The sequence below is a fragment of the Cebus imitator genome, unplaced genomic scaffold (assembly GCF_001604975.1).
Source record: "Cebus imitator isolate Cc_AM_T3 unplaced genomic scaffold, Cebus_imitator-1.0 Scaffold208, whole genome shotgun sequence".
NCBI lineage: Eukaryota > Metazoa > Chordata > Mammalia > Primates > Cebidae > Cebus > Cebus imitator.
In genome coordinates this window covers 2402144-2415830 of record NW_016107523.1, presented here as the reverse complement: position 1 = coordinate 2415830, position 13687 = coordinate 2402144, and the positions used below count along the sequence as shown (strand labels likewise).

Here is a 13687-nt window from a genome sequence, read left to right as displayed (position 1 = left end):
TACAGGCTCATGCAACCATGCCCGCTAATTTTTATATTTTTAGTAGAGACGAGGTTTCACCATATTAGACAGGAAGATCTCCATCTCTTAACCTCGTGATCTGCCCGCCTCGGCCTCCCAAAGTGTTGGGATTACGGGCATAAGCCACTGCGCCCAGGCAACGGTCTTCACATTTTTTTGTACAATAGCTTGCTCCTGACACGTTAGACTTTGAGGAAGTTTTCAAGGTTTAGAGGCTGTAACTATTAAATCAATAGTATAGCCATTCTGAGAAATCATCTGTTAATGAGGAAGAAAAATATTTGGCTCCACTGAAATTTATTTGCCTAATTCCAAAGGTTCACCTGAAGCAGAATCAACAATGGAAACATAACCAAAACAGGAAAGTGTGTGGGTTACACATTCCTCCCCTTGCCATGTTTCTATTAATGAGAAGGATCAGGACCCAAGAGAGGAATAAGAATGTAAGAACTAATTGCTGTCCTCTTTTTCCTTCACTGCAGATAAATGAAGTCCATTTTCACATATACAAAAAAATGATTACTGCAGAAAAATGAAGGGTATTTTCAAAATAAATTAATCATTTCCTCGCCATTTAAGCAAAAAAAAAAAAAAAAAAAGGATAGTACGACGAGTACATTTAAATGCCAAGTAACCTCATGTTTTAATTGCCCAGATATTTAAAGTATCACTGCAATGGAAATGGAATGCTTTCTTTAACTTTGGAGAGGTGAGTGAAGTTCAAATAAAAATGTATAAATAACCATATGTGTGAGTATTTGATATTTAATTTAAATAGAGACTTCAAAAAATTCAAATGAAGACAAATAAATTACTGCTTGGTATATGGTGTACTGATTAATAGCATAAGCTCTGGAATCATAGAGACTTATTTTTGAATACTCACTCTGCTACTGACCAGCTTTGTAATCTTGGGCAAATTATTTAACTTTTCTGACCCTTGGTTATCTCAACTGTAAAATGGCAATTGTGACATAACTTACTCAAAAAGTATAACTGTGGCAATAATTCTAAGATTTATATTAATTTAGGTTTGCCCAGAAATTGACCCTGAAACAAGGATTTACATACAAACAATTTAATTGGGAGCTGATCCCAGAAAGCCACGGTACAGGAAAAGACAGAGCTGTAGAGCTGAAGATATACATATCTGTCATCTTTGTCTCAGCAAGGAACAAAGTTGAGATATATAAGAATACTGAAGAGCACTGAAATCAAACACAGAAGATATGGGGTTGGGTCCAGGTTTTGCCAAAATGGGAAGGAAGCCTATACATGGGAAGAAAGCCTACACAAGGCATGCTAATAAGCATGTTTATCATTGTGGTCAACTGCTCAATCCAATGGAGATTTTTAGTGTGGAACATGCATTGGAGGCGTCCTACCCAAGTGGAGGAGAAGTTAGGATATTCATTGATATAGTTTTGCTGTCTCCACCCAAATCTCATCTTGAATTGTAATTCTCATAATCCTCACATGCCATGGGTGGGACCAGAGGGGAGGTAGTTGAATCATGGGGTGGGTTTTTCCTCTGCTGTTCTCCTGTTAGTGAATAGTCTCATGAAATCTGATGGTTTTATAAGGAACAGTACCTCTGCACATGCTCTCTTGCCTGCTATCATGTAAGACATGCGTCTACTCCTCCTTTGCCTTTCACCATGATTGCCTTTCACCCTAGCTTTGTGGATCTGTGAATCCATTAAACTTCTTTTTCCTTTATAAATTACCCAGTCTCAGATATTTCTTCATAGCAGTATGAAAACTATGAAGACTAATACATTTATCTACCAACTTCTGTCCACTGGTTAGGTACAATTCCAGAGATGTCTCCTCCCCGGCATCCAGCCTGCTCTACAAGTGGGAGGGCTACTCCTACAGCCAGAGAAAGGACTCAGGTAGAGTCACTGGTACTTGTAGTTGGAAGCCTCATGGTTTACAGGAAGGATGAGTGCTAAGGGGATATGAGTAGTCCACTAAGGGCCAAATCTATCTTACCTGCCTCGTTTCTGTAAATGAAGTGTCATCAGAGCACGGCCATGCCCCTTATTTAGGTATTGTCTATGGCTTTTAGTATACAGTGACAGAGTTGACCACATGACTCATAAAGCAGAAAATATTTGGTATCTGGCCCTTTGCAGAAATAGTGTGTTGATGCCTTATATGCTTGATAGCACAACTGAGATATTAGAATATAGTCTTCTTGACCTCCAATGCTGTGCTTTCCTAATTACACTTGAGACTTGCTCTCTCCAAACTTAATTTCAGGAAGAGATGATTTTACTAGTGTTTAATCAACTAGAAACCTCTATTAACTGGCACTTCTATATGTCTATATACAATGGGTTATTCATTCCATAGTTATTACCAAGAGACATTTGAATCAAATATCCTGATTTGGAGTCTTCACATTAAGCATGTCTATATGCAATTTCTTTCAGAAATGCTAAATCAGGTATTGTAGAACATTAACGTTCTCAGGCCCAGCAGCCTGTGCATAAAAAAGGATTCACATTGACATTTACAACCAGATTTGCTGGCTCTTTGCCTACATCTGCCATGCAAGCCTTCAGACCCATGCAAAGCCCTGTCTACCTAAATGATTCTGAAAGTCTCTAGAGGAACTTATTTCTTTCCATAGGTCTCTTTCAGGAACATTGAACAGCCCTGTAGGGCGAATATTGCCTGGTTTAGTGTGCTGTCCATCTCCTTAAACTTCTAAGCTATAACATACTTGTGGGGGTGGGGTATGGGGAGTAGAGGTGCTAAAGTAACATGGATTTCCCTTTAGCATTCACACTGGATCACATTAGAATCTCACTCCTTGCTGCACACAGAAGAAAAAATGAATTTATTCTTCCCCAGTCACTATATGTCCTTGGAGATCCAAGTCTCGACCAGGTGTGGTGGCTCACACCTGTAATCCCAGCACTTTGGGAGGCTGAGGCAGGTGAATCACCTGAGGTCAGGAGTTCAAGACCAGCCTGACCAACATTGTGAAGTGGCAGGTGCCTGTAATCCCAGATACTCAGGAGACTGAGGCTGGAGAACTGCTTGAACTCAGGAGTTGGAGATTGCAGTGAGCTGAGTTTGTGCTACTGCACTCCAGTCTGGGAGACAGAGCAAGACTTTGTCTAAAAAAAAAAAAAAATAGATGCAAGTCTCACCCCAGAGCTAGTAAATCAGAACTTCTGGGGCTGAAGCCTAGTAATCTATCCTCTGCTAAGAACTAGATAGTTCTTTTTTTAAAATCATACCTTAAGTTCTTGGGTACATGTGCAGAGCATGCAGGTTTGTTACATAGGTATACATGTGTGATGGTTCTAATGCATGGTAGATTTTGAGAATCACTGAAAAAGAGCCTTGGATTCAGACCAACACTTTGATCTGCACTTTCCCTCCTTTTCCCCAATGCAGTGATTTGTGTATAAATATGGTGACAATAAAAACTTTCATCCCAGTATGCATGCCCCTTTGATACATGATGTGGTAGGTCCTCCTTTCAAGAGATGAAGTAATTTACCCATGTCTTGAATCTGGCCTGATATTTTGACTTGTTTTGACCGGTAGAATTTAGCAGAAGCGATGTTGTGTAAGTTTCAAAGCCTAGGCATCAGGAGGTCTTGTAGCTTCCACTCTCCCTCTCTTGGAACGCTGACCTGAGAATACCATATAATGAAGCCTAGTCCAGCCTACAGGATGATGAGTGGCTTTACGAAGGACCAAGGTTCTCCAACCAACAGTCAGCTGTCAGATATCTGAGAGGCTCAATTTTAGACTATCTAGCTTCTGCTCACTTGCTAGAAAACTGCATTCACATAAATAACAACAAGAAAGATCATCAGAATAACTATCCAGCTAATCACAGAGCAAACTGCCGACACACAGAATTATGAGCCAGTAAATAACTCTTGTTTTAAACTTTTAGGTTTTGGGGTGCTTTATGCAATAATAGAAACTGATTTGGACAGGTGTCCAAGCAACAAAAATTGTAAGTTTTTTTTTTTTCCAGGATGTTCATTTGTCCTGAAAGTTAAAATAATTTATAAAGCACAGGAAAGGCCACCTTATAATATTTTATAATTTAAGTAAGCAGACACAGGGTGGTTTGGTTTAGTGTTCATAAAACAAAACAAGCAACTTTACGCCTCAGTCTCTATACCTATAAAAGGAGAATATTCAATTAGATAATAATTGTAATAATTATTCCAAGTTTGGATTTCTATGGTTCTAAGAAATTCAAATAGAGTGAACCAATTTTTTCTACTTTTTTTTTTAAAAAAATTATACTTTAAGTTCTGGGGTACACGTGCAGATCTTGCAGGATTGTTACATAGGTATACACATGACATGGTGGTTTGCTGCATCCATCCCTCCCATCACCTACATTAGGTATTTCTCCTAATGTTATCCCTCCCCAATAACCCCACCCCCTGCTATCCCTCCCCTAGCCCCCCACCCCCCAACAGGCTCCAGTGTGTGATGTTCCCCTCCCTGTGTCAATGTGTACTCATTGTTCAGCACTCACTTATGAGTAAGAACATGCAGTGTTGGGTTTTCTGTTCTTATGTCAGTTTGCTGAGAATGATGGTTTTTGGTTTTATCTGTATCCCTGCCAAGGACATGAACTTATCCTTTTTTATGGCTGCATAGTATTCCATGGCATCTATGTGCCACATTTTCTTTATCCAGTCTTTCATTGATGGGCATTTGTGTTGGTTCCAAGTATTTGCTACTGTAAACAGTGCCACAATGAACATACGCATGCAAGCGTCTTCACAATAGAATGATTTAAGTAGAAAAAAACATAGAAACAGGAGAATCATGGTGGCTCACACTTGTAATCCCAGCACTTTGGGAAGTCAAGTCAGGCAGACCACTTGAGGTCAGGAGTTCAAGACCAGCCTGGCCAACATGGTGAAACCCCGTCTCTACTAAAAATACAAAAATTAGCTGGACGTGGTGGCATGTGCCTGTAAACCCACCTACTCTGGAGGCTGAGGCAGGGAACAGCTTTTATCTGAGAGGCAGAGGTTGCATTGAAGTGAGATTGCACCACTGCAGTCCAGCCTGGGCAACAGAGCAAGACTCTGTCTCAGAAAGAAAAAGAAAAGAAAAGAAAAGAAAAGAAAAGAAAAGAAAAGAAAAGAAAAGAAAAGAAAAGAAAGAGAAAGACGAAAGAAAGAAGAAAGAAAGAAAGAAAGAAAGAAAGAAAGAAAGAAAGAAAGAAAGAAAGAAAGAAAGAAAGAAGGAAGGAAAGAAGGAAGGAAAGAAGGAAGGAAGGAAGGAGAAAGAAAGAAGAGAGAGAGCGAAGGAAGGAAAAAGAAGGGAGGGAGGGAGGAAAGAAAGAAAGAGAGAGAGAAAGAAAGAGAGAGAAAGAAAGAAAGGAAAGAAAGAAAGAGAAAGGAAAGAAAGTAAGAAAACAAGAGAAGAGAAGGGAAGAGAAGAAGAGAAGAGAAGAGAAGAGAAGAGAAGGCACGGAAACATAGCACTTTTACTCCAGATACATTTAAGATTGAGTTAAATTATATTAACTACTGGCCAGCTGCATCCGTATCTGTAATTTCCATTAGGTTCTTGGACAGAGAGATAGTGTAAATCGTAGCAACAAAACAAAACACAGGCTTTGGAGCTTGACACACTTGGAGTGAAACCCTGGCTTGGTTGCTTTCCAGCAGTGTGACCCTAATCTAGCTATTTCCCCTCTAAACCTTGGGCTCCTTATCTTTAAAAATTATATATAACTATATATACTTTGCAATTATTTTGAGGATAAAGACATATATGTTAAAGAAGCTACACATTCAATAGTAGGAATGCAATGGAAAAAATTTACTATAATGAATTACAAACTCAATGGTATTGTAATACAGTACATGAAATAATAGACATATATAAGAAGCATAATACAAATTAGATTTTCTTTTTTTATATTGCATTTATTTCAGATTAACTTCCTGCAAGTCAGGAAGTCAGGATAGAAACAATTCTTTATTCTGATAGTTGAACCACTGCACTAATGAATAAAGAATAGTCTTACTTTAATAAGAGCAGCTCTGGATGTAAATGACTACCTGTTGATTTTTTTTCATTCAACATTTGTGTATTTAACATCTTGACTTTACGCCGAGCTCCGTGTCAGTTTGCTAAAGAGGATGGAAAGCACCTGCTTCTGAGAAAATTCCTCTTTCCCTCTATTCATTTTGAGTTCCTACCACAACTCCACCAGCTATCACCAATAGCTTGGAGCTGACGGTATTCCCAGATTCTTCATACTGGCAGCAAAGTTGAGGGCGTGGGGAGAAGACAAGAGGGGTGGGGAAGATGAGACCCTCGTATTGGGGAGAAGGAAGTAGGGCAGAGCTATGAAAGATTAACATCTGTCACGGCTTCTGTCACACTTCCTCTCACCTACTCTCCCAGTTTTATTAATCTTCTTAATATTCCGCCATCTCGTTCCTACTTTGGTATCATTGCTCAGTATTTTCTCTCCCTGCCGGGAATAATCTCCCCAGAAATACGCCAGGCTCACTTCCTCACTTACATCAGTTTTCTGATGTTCTCTTAATAGACAAGCTTCCTTGACCACACTATAGACAGCAATACCCTCATCCCTTCTCCCTGCTTAGTTGGTCTCTGTAATGGTGTTTCTCAAAAGTCAAAGTACACAGGAATCTTCTGGGAATTCTATTAAAATGCAGATAGTGATTCAGTGGGTCTAGGGTAGGGGCCTCAGATTCTGCATGTCTAACAAACACTCACTGATATCACTCTGTAGGCTATACTCCATAGCATTTATAATTATTGAGATAGTATCTATTTTCTTCATTAGTGTATTGTCTTTCTCTTTCAATTAAAATATATGTTTTATGAAAGGAGCCACTTTAATATTATTCTAGGCTGTACTCTCAGCACCAGTATAATGCTCAATACATGGAAGTTGATAAATATTTATTAAGTGGATGAATTTTATATGTTGCTGAAAATCAAAACTGGAACTTTGAATGTAGTTTTTTAATAAACATTATTGTTACATTTGGGTAAATTACACATTAAATGGATTTCTGTGCCCTGGTTTTAGAACCTTCCTACCATGTGTAAAGTGGCTTATATGAGGCATACATCCATAAGTTCAGAGTTCAACAAACTTACAAAAAATCATTGAAAGACAATCTCTCCACAGTTACAGCATCTGAGGCTGAATATACCAGAGACAGTCAGAAAACAGACACCAATAAATGATAATATAGGAACAAACTGCATATTTGCTGAGGAAATAAAAAATTACAGCTCATAAAAAGAAATAAACCTGTTATAGTTAGTTGAATATAACCCTGATATAGCAATTTTACTGTCCGAGATTTACAAAAAAATCCATAATGCTAACATATCTTTTCCAAGTCTCCAAAGTCATTAAATCTAACTCTGATGACTGCTCAGTAATTCTGGGGGGCACATGAGATGTGCTGTCTCCAGATTGTAGGACTTCTTTTAATTCAAACACTATTTATGCCTTCTAAGGAATTATGATTGCTCTACCCCAGCTGTGATTCTTCCAGTTCGGTATTTTGCTACTTGATATATAATAAAAATCAACTTTACCTGAAGAACCAGTGACCATGCCTTAATGCTTCAATCATTTGATCTTTGAAAAGTAGACAAGGGACACACACACAAAAAAAGCACCCAAAGATGGTTTTAGTTCTGCCTAATTATAGAATGGTACAGCAAAGAAGTTTTCTGGCTTCTTTCCTCTGAGAGTCAAAGTCAGCATTAACATTGCCACGAGAATTTATGAATAACTTCTATCAACAACTGAGTAGGAAGTAAAAATAAAATAGACTGAAAATATGAAGTGAAAACAAAAGTTTAAACTATAGCTAAATGAAGAAATATGCCTTCCCCAAGTCAGCCTGTGGTCCTCCCAATCCATTTTTCTTTTTCTTCAACTAAAAATGGAAGAGCTCATAAATTGCTTTCAAGTGGGACAGGGGGAGGTGCTAAGAGGACTGTGTGTGTTTCTGTGATATCTGTGATTTTTGTAGACATATTTGAAGAATATTATCTAAATGATATAGGATTCACTGAGATGGCATCCTCATGTATTTAGTGTTAAAGAATACTCAGGGAGTTTATCCTGAATCCCTCTTCAGGGACAATGCACACATCCCTGGATTCTAGAAATATCGGTTGTTAATGGTGTTCCTTACTAAGAATTGCCTTCGGCCTCAGAAAACTTGTCCAAGTTGTCCTTCCACTCTCAGGTGGCAGCCAGCCCATGGCCAATGGCTGGCTGGATCAGGAAATACAAAGGTCAGGCCCATTGCCTGCAATTCAGGACAGCTCTGCAGAGCCAGCCCAGCTTTAGCATTCCTATGAGACTGCCTTAGGTGTCTGTTGCAGCCAAATCACATTTCAGACTCTCCCACAATCTCCCCTGTGCTCTTCTCTTCCTTATGCATGTATCTCCAGAGAACACTCCCCACATCCTGTTGTCATGCAACACTTTGAATCAAAGTCAATTTCCAAGGAACGTACTCGAAGACTTTTTACATAGTCAATAACATAAAGGTTTATCTCTGTCTTCAGAATTGAAACGAATTTTCTCTCTCACTCATAGATCACTTCATAGTTGTGCTTTTGAACAAATAGCTAAAGCCAAAGAGAATGGGATCCAGTATACTTACGGGCTCCAATAGCGGTCAGTCCAGGAGCTAGGTCAGGCTGCTTTGCCCTCAGCTCTTGAAGTAAACGGTTTACTGCCTTCCACTCAGAGCTCAGATCTTCTAACTTTCTCTTTAATAGAAAAGCATACACATTACTTATTCGAGTAACACCTTGAAGATAACTTAATTCATGAACATTTTAATCCATTTGGTGAACATATTATTGGATTTCTATTATATTTTATTTCTAAATTAACTTTATTGGGCAGAATTTCTTTTAAAGGAATTATTATTTTAGCCAACCACCCTACAAATATTTATCGATTGCTCCATACAAACTCTTTCTCCAGGCGCAATTTTATTCAAAGGAAATAGAGTGCAAATATTAGTGAAAACAAAAAAACAAAAACAGTTCCCTCTTAGCAACTGGCTTAATTCTTGAAGAGTATCAATTGTACTTGCATACTTAAGTTATCCAGATAACTTTAGAAAATTCCTAATGTCCTCGCTCACCCTAGATCAATTATATTAGAATCTCTTAAAGGGAACAGCTACAGTGGACATGGGAATATGCTACTCAGAGCCCCCTTCAAGGAAAGTCTCTTGTTCTGGATGATAGAAATGATGTCAGTAGACATTCTTCAGGGGTCAGTCCCTTCAGGGACTACCTCAGCTGCAGAGAGCTGCCTTGTCCAAGGTCATATATTTTCCCAAGGAAGCCCTCATTCAGTGACTGATCAAGGTGAGGGTATAAAGGCCTGACTAATTTGCTCAAAGCAGGATAAATTTGAAAAGCTATTTTAGCTGCAGAACTCCCCATGGCATCAGCCACGCCTGTATATGGCCAGTGGTGTGCTGGTACATGTATATCTACTGGATTTCTGATCTCAGGGTGTTTAAAAACAGCTTGTTTTTAGTGTTTGCAAATTTCTGTGGTGTAAATATTCCCACCATGGTCAAATTTAAATTACCAAGATAACATCAAGTGGCTCAAAAAAGGCCTGGCAATGTAACAGTAGGTTCTCCTGAGCTGGTTCCATCTCACTGGGCAGCTACATGATAAGTCACAGCCAGTACAATGTGAGGAGAAGTGTTGTCATTTTGGGGCTGAGGTTTTGAAAAAATTGAGTGAGGTTTCTATAGGATTTTCCTTTCCATTGCTAGAAGAAGAAGACTCTAAGGTCCTACAGCAAATCTTTACAACTCACTGGGAAGAGAATTAATTCCTAATGCCCTGGAGCAGTTGTTCTCATGCTTTAGGATCAACAGAATCACCTGAAGGCCTTGCTCATTGCTGCATAGCAGCCCCAGAGTTCTGGATTTAGTAGATACTGGGTGGAGCCCAATAATTTGCATTTAAAAATATTTTATTGCACTTCAGGTTCTGAGGTTCATGTGCAAAACATGCAGGATTGTTGTGTAGGTACATACGTGGCAATGTGGTTTGCTGCCTCCATCCCCCCCGTCACCTATATCTGGCATTTCTCCCCGTTATCCATCCCCAACGTCCCTACCCCCTTCTGTCCCTCTCCTATTCCCCCACAACAGATGCCAGTGTGTGATGCTCCCCTGCCTGTGTCCATGAGTTCTCATTGTTCAACACCCACCTATGAGTGAGAACATGTGGTGTTTGTTTTTCTGTTTTTGTGTCAGTTTGCTGAGAATGATGGTTTCCAGATACAATAATTTGCATTCTTAACAATTTTCCAAGAGATGTTGATGCTGATTGTCCATGATCCTAAGATATCTATTATACCTAATCAGTTACCTGAGCATTTATGATAGACTAGATATGTATCATTCTTGGAAACATAACAGGCCCTCAGATAATTTTCAATAGGATTTAATTCTCTTGAAAAACGCTAGCAGAGAAAGGCTACCAAGGGAATGGCAGGCAGAGGCAGAAGATGAGCAGGACCTAGGTTTCTGTAACAACACATGCAGGAAAGCTGCTTGACTAGGAACACATACGCTTGATTGTCATGTGAGCAAGAAAAAAACTACTGCGGTAAGCCACTGAAATATTTAGTTCCCTACAAGCAGCAAGACCTTACCAGTATAGTAGCACTAGTCACAAAACCTTTACCAGTGCCTATGAGAGATAATAGCTGCATTTATATATCGCCATAAATTCCAATGCTTATGTTACGAGGAATAGAAATAATTTATTGATGTTGGATTAGGTTAAAATAAATACATTAGCAGAAATTACATTTCTAGTCTGAAGAATCTTTAAAGTAAATGAGAATGGCAATGAACCCAACCTAACTGGAATATTTTATATACATGTTGTAATTTTATGCTAATCATATCAATGAAACCATTAATTTATTTATTCCAGAAGAAAATGTTCAGGGGCTACTCTGTGCCAGACTTTGTGCCAGTTACTAAGCTTATGAAACTGAAGTTAGTAACCTCTTAGCATCCACAGACATGTAAGTAAATCAGAACAGAGATTTTAGGAAAAAATGATGATTTCAAAAAGAGACCTTGGGGGACCAGCTTAACTCAGCCTGGAGAGGTCAATAGTTTACCCGCAAAAGCTAACATTTGAATTGATCCTGAAAGATGACTAGGAAGTTTTCAGAAGGTGCCATTTGAGTGCCAGAGAAAGAACATTTCAGACAGAAGGAAAAACATGTACAAAATGGCAAGAGGTATCGAGCCTTTTCAAATAAATGCAGTGTGTCCTGGCTATCTAGACAATGGTGTTTATAAGTAATGATATGGACCTGCAAGAATGTAATTTATTAAGGCCTTGTAATGTGGGATTATTCGATTATCTTCTAAAACCACAGCGTAGACTGAAGTGTTTAGAGAAGAAGAGCAATATGATATAATTTGTGTTTTGCATCATGGAGGCTTTATCAGAGGGGAGCAGAGACACCAGCTGGGAGGCTAACATGGTACAGGTATTGATGGACTTACGACCTATGCAACTTAAGACCATTCAACTTTACGACCGCAATCGCTAGCCACGACTGCTCCGCGTCTGGCAGCGCAAACGTTGCCCAGCTGGGCGTACGACAGTGTGGACCAGCTTCCGGCAGCACTACCATCTCCGCGTGCATATAGCCTACTCAACTTGCGACCAAATCGTGTTACGACTGGTCTGTCTGAACCAATCGTGGTCGTTAAGTCGAGCACTAGCTGTAATTGAATCAGGAAGTGGTTCAGCTTGACTGAAGGCTTTGGCCATACAGAAAAAGGTAGAGGGGTGTGAGTGTGTGTGTGTGTGTGTGTGTGTGTGTTTGTGTGTGTGTTTCTTGCCTATGATAGTTGAGATTTTGAGCTGGTAAACAATAAAGAGAAACTTTCCATCAAGTTGTTTCTTCCAGTCTACCCTGTCGGTGTGTGTGTCTCCAGTCAAACTATGTGCCCTTTATGAGGCAGGACTGAGTCCTCATTGCCTTATATGGTGTTTTCTTTATGTCCATTCCAGTGCTTCCTAATAAGAGGAATTCAGTAAATATTTCTGAACAGAATCAAATTAAATAAAATTGGCTACTTAGGCGGGGCGTGGTGGCTCACGTCTGTAATTCCAGCACTTTGGGAGGCTGAGGTGGGCAGATCATGAGGTCAGGAGATAGAGGCCATCCTAGGCAGCATGGTGAAACCCTGTCTCTACTAAAATACAAAAAATTAGCCAAGTGTGGTGGCACATGCCTGTAATCCCAGCTACTTGAGAGGCTGAGGCAGGGGAATCGCTTGAACCTAGGAGGTAAAGATCACAGTGAGCTGAGATGGTGGCACTGCACTTTGGGCAACAGAGCAAGACTTCATCTCAAAAAAGAAAAACGGCTACTTTAATACAAGCTAAAAGAAAGAAATAAATGAGTTTTCCTCTCCCCAACTTGATTACAATGTGAACTACACATATTTCATGGATTACTTTTAATTATATATATATATATATATAGGACTTGAAAGAGCCTATGTAGGTTTTCCAGGTGTACAATCATTTTATTAGGGTTACTTTTTCTTTTGAAACAGGGTCTCACTCTGTCACCCAGGCTGGTGTGCAGTGGCAAGATCTCAGCTCACTGCAGCCTCGACTTTCTGGGCAATCTTCCCACCTCAGCCTCCTGAGTAGCTGGGACTACAGATGCATGCCATCATGCCTGGCTGTTTATTTTATTTTATTTTATTTTATTTTATTTGTTGTGGTTTGTATATTTTATAGAGATGGAGTTTTGCCATGTTACCCAGGCTGGTCTCAAACTCCTGGACTCAAGTGATCTGCCCATCCCAGCCTCCCAAAGTACTGAAATTACAGGTGTGAGCTACCATACCTGGCCTTATTAGGCTATTATAATTCTTGAACCAAACTGTATTTTAAAAATAATCTTGGCCAGGCATGGTGGCTCACGCCTGTAATCCCAGAACTTTGGGAGGCCAAGATGGGAGAATCACCTGAGATCACAAGTTCAAGACCAGCCTGACCAACATGGAGAAACCCCATCTCTACTAAAAATACAAAATTAGCCAGGTGTGGTGACACATGCCTATAATTCCAGCTACTCAGGAGGCTAAGACAGGAGAATCGCTTGAACCCAGTAGGTGGAGGTTGCAGTGAGCCATGCCATTGCACTCCAGCCTGGGCAACAAAAGTGAAACTCTGTCTCCAAATAAACAAATAATTAATCTCATAGACCAGGGTCACAAATTCAGGTCCCTATAGGGACTAGGTGGTAACAAAGGCAATATAAGCCTTGTCCAAATCAGAGAGGTATAACTTAATTTGCAGCTGCTGACTGCCAACAGAAAGGTAGGCATAAGTTAAAAAACAAAAAATAGAAAAACAAACAAAATACTCTGCTGATCATATTCCCTCATCAGTGTATACCAGAGAAATTTCTCTCCCATTCTTAAGATCATAAGGAAGTATAAGAAATTTGTTGCTGTGTTATGGGGAATTGAGGCCAACATGGGTATGTATGTGAAGGAAATGAATAACTGAATATGATCGATGCATGCTAAGAAGTAGTATACAATAGTTAAAA

At 39.5% G+C, this 13687-nt stretch overlaps 1 protein-coding gene across 9 annotated transcripts in view; it reads right to left on the bottom strand.

The window, feature by feature from the left end:
• DMD (dystrophin) overlaps positions 1-13687 on the bottom strand; it is a 2133401-nt gene that overhangs the window by 716760 nt on the left and 1402954 nt on the right. For all 9 annotated transcript variants that reach the window (XM_017548497.2, XM_037745683.1, XM_037745686.1 and 6 more), the window contains one exon: positions 8706-8814. In XM_017548497.2, the coding sequence (XP_017403986.1) occupies positions 8706-8814 (109 nt within the window). The remainder of the gene's footprint in view (positions 1-8705; positions 8815-13687) is intronic.